Source organism: Numenius arquata, unplaced genomic scaffold, assembly GCF_964106895.1.
Source record: "Numenius arquata unplaced genomic scaffold, bNumArq3.hap1.1 HAP1_SCAFFOLD_1842, whole genome shotgun sequence".
NCBI classification, from domain to species: domain Eukaryota; kingdom Metazoa; phylum Chordata; class Aves; order Charadriiformes; family Scolopacidae; genus Numenius; species Numenius arquata.
In genome coordinates, this window is record NW_027415057.1 from 1,393 (window position 1) to 8,511 (window position 7,119).

Sequence of the window (7,119 nt, forward strand, 5' to 3'; positions counted from 1 at the left end):
GAAAAAAAAGCCCTGGAGAGGGAAAAAAATGTGGGAAAAAAAAGCCCTGGAGAGGGAAAAAAATGTGGGAAAAAAAAAACCCCAAAGGAGAAAAAATGGGAAAACAAAACCCTGGGGAGGGAAAAAAATGTGGAAAAAAAAAAAACTGGAGAGGAAAAAAATCGGGGAAAAAAACCTTGGAGAGGAAAAAAAAATGTGAATAAAAAAACCGTGGAGAGGAAAAAAAGTGTTTAAAAAAAACCCGGAGAGGGAAAAAAATGTGGAAAAACATGTCTGTGGTGTCAGCTGGGACCTGGGGACGGTCCCCCCCCACCGTGTCCCCCTGTTTTTTCCCGGGAATCCGGTGACGCCGGGAGCCCTTGGCATTTTCTTCCTTCTTCCCTCCCTCCCACGCTGCAGCCGGCCCAGGGGAAGGCGCCGCCTCCTCTTCCTCCTCCTCCTCCTCCTCCTCCTCAAATCCAGGGAAACGCGGCAGATTCCAACCCCCCCTCCCCGTCAGCAAGGAGATTTTGGGGGGAAAAAGCCCCAAATCGGAGCCGTGAGCTTTTTGGGGTGAAAGACCCAGATTTGAGGCGTGAGTTTTTGGGACCCCAGATCTCAGCTCTGAGATTTTTTGGAGGTGAAGACCCCCCCAGATCTGAACCAGAAGCTTTTTGGGGTGAAGACCCCCCAGATCTGAGCTGTGAGATTTTTGGGGTGAAAGACCCCCAGATCAGAGTCGTGAGATTTTTGGGGTGAAGACCCCCCAGATCTGAGCCGTGAGATTTTGGGGTGAAAGACCCAAATTTGAGCCATGAGTTTTTGGGACCCCAGATCTCAGCTCTGAGATTTTTTTTGGGGTGAAAAACCCAGATTTGAGGCGTGAGTTTTTGGGGCCCCAGATCCTGAGTCCTGAGATTTTTTGGGGATGAAGACCCCCCAGATCTGAACCAGAAGCTTTTTGGGGTGAAAGACCCCCGAATTTGGAGCCCTGAAGTCTTGGGGTGAAAGACCCAGATCTGAGCCATGAGCTTTGGAGACCCCAGATCGGAGCCTTGAGCTTTTGGGGTGAAGGACCCCCAGATCTGATGAAAACGCCCCAAAATCTCTTCTCTTCCTTCCGCAGAAGCCATCAACTGCTTGATCCGAGCCATCGAGATCTACACGGACATGGTAAGCCCCGCCCTGCCCCCCCCCTCAGGGGGTGAGGAGGCCGAAGGCTCCGACCCTCCTCACTTTCCTCCTCCTCCTCCTCCTCCTCCTCCTCCTCCTCCTCCTAGGGCCGCTTCACCATCGCCGCGAAGCACCACATATCGATAGCAGAGATCTATGAGACGGAGCTGGTGGACATCGAGAAGGTAACCATCGTTGGCCGTGGTGGTCTTGGCTATGGTCTCATTGGCCGTGGTGGTCTCGTTGGTAACCATCGTTGGCCGTGGTGGTCTCGTTGGTAACCATCGTTGGCCGTGGTGGTCTCGTTGGTAACCATCGTTGGCCGTGGTGGTCTTGGCTATGGTCTCATTGGCCGTGGTGGTCTCGTTGGTAACCATCGTTGGCCGTGGTGGTCTTGGCTATGGTCTCGTTGGCCATGGTGGTCTCGTTGGTAACCATCGTTGGCCGTGGTGGTCTTGGCTATGGTCTCGTTGGCCGTGGTGGTCTCGTTGGTAACCATCGTTGGCCGTGGTGGTCTCGTTGGTAACCATCGTTGGCCGTGGTGGTCTCGTTGGTAACCATCGTTGGCCGTGGTGGTCTCGTTGGTAACCATCGTTGGCCGTGGTGGTCTTGGCTATGGTCTCATTGGCCGTGGTGGTCTCGTTGGTAACCATCGTTGGCCGTGGTGGTCTTGGCTATGGTCTCGTTGGCCATGGTGGTCTCGTTGGTAACCATCGTTGGCCGTGGTGGTCTTGGCTATGGTCTCGTTGGCCGTGGTGGTCTCGTTGGTAACCATCGTTGGCCGTGGTGGTCTCGTTGGTAACCATCGTTGGCCGTGGTGGTCTTGGCTATGGTCTCGTTGGCCGTGGTGGTCTCGTTAGTAACCATCGTTGGCCGTGGTGGTCTTGGCTATGGTCTCGTTGGCCGTGGTGGTCTCGTTGGTAACCATCGTTGGCCGTGGTGGTCTCGGCCACAGTCACGTTGGCCGTGGTGGTCTTGGCCGTGATGGTCCTGTGGGCCATGATGCTCTTGGCCGTGGCCAAGTTGCCCATGAGCCAGCAAGGTGGCCTTGTGGCCAAGAAGGCCAATGGTCTCCTGGGGTGGCCAGAAGGTTGAGGGAGGTCATGGTCACGTTGGCCATGGCCAAGTTGTCCATGAGTCAGCAAGGTGGCCTTGTGGCCAAGGTGGCCAGTGGTCTCCTGAGGTGGCCAGCAGGTCGAGGGAGGTCCTGGTCGTGTTGATGTTGGCCGTGTTGGCTGTAGCCAAGTTGCCCATGAGCCAGCACCGTGCCCTGGTGGCCAGTGTGGCTAATGATCTCCTGGGGTGGCCAGCAGGTCTAGAGAGGTCGTGGTCGTGTTGGCCATGGCCAAGTTGCCCATGAGCCATCAAGGTGGCCTTGTGGCCAAGGTGGCCAATGATCTCCTGGGATGGCCAGAAGGTTGAGGGAGGTCGTGGTCATGTTGACGTTGGCCGTGTTGGCTGTAGCCAAGTTGCCCATGAGCCAGCACCGTGCCCTGGTGGCCAAGGTGGCCATCGATCTCCTGGGCCACTCCTGGCCCCGTGGCTCCGGCTTCAGGCTCAACGGGGCGGTTTATTTTTTTTCTTAATTCCTGGGCTATAAAACGGGTTCATTTTAAAGAAAAACAAGATTCTGGGGAAAAAAAAAACCTCCTCTTCCTCGGCACAAATCCCATCTTCGCAGCTTCAAATCCTTCCCAATTTGGTTGCCCAGTGGCCCGTTGGCAAGCCAAGTGGTGCGAAACTCGCCCACGGGCCACCGGGAGCCGATCCGCCTCCGTCGAAAAAAGGCGAAAAGAAGGAAAAAGCTGATTTTTTTTTTTTTTTTCTCATTTTTATTTTTTTATTTTTTTTTGCCCGGTTGGCACCTGAAGGACTTTGTCTCGGCGGGAACCGGGGCCGGTTGCCACCTTGGGCCGGGAGGTGGCCGGCACCAGATGGCAACGGAAGCCGCGTGGGCGGCTCGGAGCCGGCGGGGGTGGGGGGGGAAGCTCCGTATTTCCCTTTTTTTCTGAATTTTATATAAATATATCAGGGTTTTGTTTTTTTTTAAATGATTTGAATATATTGATTTATTTTTTAAAATTACTTGCCCTTCCCTGACTCTTGCTTGCCCTCCCTCCCAGGCCATTGCCCACTACGAGCAGGCCGCCGACTACTACAAAGGGGAAGAGTCCAACAGGTAAGGGTTGGTTGCCCCCCGGGGTGGGATTGGTGGCCCCCAGATTTGGGATCCCCCCCCCAGGGTGGGATGGTTGCCCCCCAAGTGGGATGATTGCCCCCTGGAGCAGGATGGTAGCCCTCAGGGCAGGCTTGTTGCCCCCCTGGTGCGGGACAGTTGCCTCCCAGGGCAGGATCGTTGCGCCCAGAGCAGGATCCCCCCAGGGTGGGATTGGTGCCCCAAAGAGGGATGGTTGCCCCTTGGAGCAGGATGGTAGCCCTCAAGGGGGGGGGGCTCGTTGCCCCCCAAGCAGGATGATGGCCCCCAGGGTGCGGGATTGGTAGCCCTGTGGGGCAGGATCGTTGCCCCCAGAGCAGGATCCCCCAGGGTGTGGGCTCGTTGCCCCCCGGGGTGGGACGGTTGCCCCCCAGGGTGTGGGCTCGTTGCCCCCCGGGGTGGGACGGTTGCCCCCCAGGGTGTGGGCTCATTGCCCCCCAGGCAGGACAGTTGCCCCTCCAGGGTGTGGGATGGTTGCCCCCCAGGGTGGAATGGTTGCCCCCCCAGGCAGGACAGTTGCCCCCTGGGGTGTAGGCTCATTGCTCCCCAGGGTGGAATGGTTGCCCCCCCCAGGCAGGACAGTTGCCCCCCCCCAGGGTGTGGGATGGTTGCCCCCCCCCGGGGTGAGATGGTTGCCCTGACAGACGGTGGCCAAATTTTTGGTAGCCAAAGCCCGGTGTTGGGTGGGAATTCGAGGTGTGGGGGGGGGAAGGTTGGGGAGTTGGGGGTGTTTTGCGGGGGGGGGGGGGGGCCTCACACAGCCCTGAGCCCCCCCCCGCCACCTTCTCGCTTGCCCGCAGCTCGGCTAACAAGTGTTTGCTGAAGGTGGCCACCTACGCGGCCCAGCTGGAGCAGTACCAGAAAGCCCTGGAGATCTACGAACAGGTCGGGGGGGGGGGCCCCCCAAAGGCCGTGTCCCCCCCCCAGACACCATGTCCCCCCCCCCAGACACCGTGTCCCCTCTGCCAAAGGCCGTGTGTCCCCCCCCAGACACCGTGTCCACCCCCCCCAAAGGCCGTGTCCCCCCCCAGACACCATGTCCCCTCTGCCAAAGGTCGTGTGTCCCCCCCCCAGACACCGTGTCCCCCCCCCCAGACACCATGTCCCCTCCACCAAAGGTCGTGTCCCCCCCCCCAGACACCGTGTCCCCCCCCCCCGACACCGTGTCCCCTCCGCCAAAGGCCGTGTCCCCCCCCCCCAGACACCACGTCCCCCCTCCCAAAGGCCATATCCCACCCCATCAAGGCTGTGTGTGTGTGTGTGTCCCCCAGACGCCATGTCCCCCCCCCCCCCCAGACACCGTGTCCCCCCCCCAGACACTGTGTCCCCTCTGCCAAAGGTTGTGTCCCCCCCCGCAGACACTGTGTGTCCCCCCCAGACACCGTGTCTCCTCTGCCAAAGGCCGTGTCCCCCCCCCGACACCGTGTCCCCCCCCCGACACCGTGTCCCCCCCCAGACACCGTGTCCCCTCTGCCAAAGGTCGTGTGTCCCCCCCCAGACACCGTGTCCCCTCTGCCAAAGGCCGTGTGTCCCCCCCCCCAGACACCGTGTCCCCCCCCCAGACACCGTGTCCCCCCCCCAGACACCGTGTCCCCCCCCCAGACACCGTGTCCCCCCCCCAGACACCGTGTCTCCTCTGCCAAAGGTCGTGTGTCCCCCCCCAGACACTGTGTCCACCCCCCCAAAGGTCGTGTCCCCCCCCCAGACACCATGTCCCCTCCACCAAAGGTCGTGTCCCCCCCCCAGACACCGTGTCCCCCCTCCCAAAGGCCATATCCCACCCCATCAAGGCTATATGTGTGTGTGTCCCCCCCCAGACGCCACGTCCCCCCCCCCGATGGCCATGTCCCCAGCTCCAGATGCCGTGTCGTCCCCCCCCGACACTGTGTCCCCCCCCCAGACACCGTGTCCCCTCCACCAAAGGTCATGTCCCCCCCCTGACACCGTGTCCCCTCCACCAAAGGCCGTGTCCCCCCCCCAGACACCGTGTCCCCCCCCCGACACCGTGTCCCCTCCGCCAAAGGCCGTGTCCCCCCCCCCAGACACCACGTCCCCCCTCCCAAAGGCCATATCCCACCCCATCAAGGCTATGTGTGTGTGTGTGTCTCCCCCCCCAGACGCCACGTCCCCCCCCGATGGCTGTGTCCCCACCCCCAGACGCCGTGTGTCCCCCCCCCTCAGACGCTGTGTGTGTGTGTGTCCCCCCCAGGTGGGCACGGGGGCCATGGACAGCCCCCTGCTGAAGTACAGCGCCAAGGAGTATTTCTTCAAGGCCGCCCTCTGCCACTTCTGCATCGACATGCTCAACGCCAAGGTGTGTCCCCAAGGGAGAGGGGGGGGGGACACACACACGACACCCAGGGACACCCCCACCCCCCCACCCCCCCCCCGGGGAGGGGACACGATCCCACCACGGACCCCCAACCCCGGGGGCACCAAGGGGCTAGGGCTGGGGGGGGGGGCTGGCAGTCGCCGGGCTGAAGAAAGGTCCCCCAATGCGGGGGCTTGTGGGTGTGATCTTCATCCTCCTCCTCCTCCTTCTTCCCTCATCATCATCCTCTTCCTCCTCCTTCCTCCCTCATCATCATCCTCTTCCTCCTCCTTTTTCCTTCCTCATCCTCCTCCTTTTTCCTTCCTCCTTCCTCCTCCTTCCTCCTCCTTCCTCCTCCTTCCTCCTTCTTCCTCCCTCATCAACATCCTCTTTCTCCTTCCTCTTCCTCCTCCTTTTCCTCCTTCCATGTCCTTCCTCCTCTCTTCCTCCTCCTCTTCCTCCTCCTCTTCCTCCTCCTCTTCCTCCTCCTCTTCCTCCTCCTCTTCCTCCTCCTCTTCCTCCTCCTCTTCCTCTCCTCTTCCTCCTCCTCTTCCTCCTCCTCTTCCTCCTCCTCTTCCTCCTCCTCTTCCTCCTCCTCTCCTCCTCCTCCTCTTCCTCCTCCTCCTCTTCCTCCTCCTCCTCTTCCTCCTCCTCCTCTTCCTCCCATTCTTCCTCCTCCTCTTCCTCCTCCCTCATTCTTCCTCCTCCTCTTCCTCCTCCCTCATTCTTCCTCATCCTCCTTCCTCCTCGTTCTCCTCCTTCCTCCCTCCTCATCGTCCTCTTCCTCCCTCCTCATCGTCCTCTTCCTCCCTCCTTCTCTTTCCTCATCCTCCTTCCACCTTCTCCTTCCTGGTCTTTCCTCCTTGTCCTCCCCCTTCCTCCTCCTTGTCCTCCCTCATCTTCCCTCTTCCTCATCCTCCTCCTTGTCCTCCCTATTCCTCCTCCTTGTCCTCCCTATTCCTCCTCCTCCTTCGTCTTCCTTCTCTTTCCTCCTCCTTTGCCTTCCCTCTTTCTCCTCTTCCTCCTCGTCCTTTCCTCATCTTCCTTCTTCCTCCTCATCCTCCTTTGTCTTCCCTCTTCCTCCTCCTCGTCCTCCCTCTTCCTCCTCCTCGTCCTCCCTCTTCCTCCTCCTCGTCCTCCCTCTTCCTCCTCTCCCTCCTCGTCCTCCCTCTTCGTCCTCTTTGTCTCCCCATTCCTCCCTCTTCCTCCTTGCCCTTCCTCCTCCTCCCTCCTCCTCCTCCTCCTCATCCCCTCCAGCTGGCCGTGCAGAAGTACGAGGAGATGTTTCCAGCCTTCACGGACTCCAGGGAGTGCAAACTGGTCAAGGGTGAGGGCCCCCCCCCCGCCCCCCTCCTTCCTCTCCTCCACCTCTGGGATTGTGTCCCCCCCCCCCTGCCCCGGGACCGGGATCTCCCCCCCCCGGGGGGCAGTTCCCTCCGTT

The 7,119-nt window shown here is 60.3% G+C and overlaps 1 protein-coding gene across 1 annotated transcript; it reads left to right on the top strand.

The window, feature by feature from the left end:
* Positions 1-1,105: 1,105 nt before the first annotated feature.
* On the top strand, positions 1,106-7,005 carry LOC141478361 (alpha-soluble NSF attachment protein; the record flags this gene model as incomplete). Its single annotated transcript, XM_074167444.1, has 6 exons — positions 1,106-1,152; positions 1,260-1,337; positions 3,276-3,331; positions 4,168-4,252; positions 5,577-5,681; positions 6,936-7,005. Coding segments are annotated over 6 exons (441 nt in total), but the record flags the coding sequence as incomplete, so codon positions are not given.
* Positions 7,006-7,119: the final 114 nt, after the last annotated feature.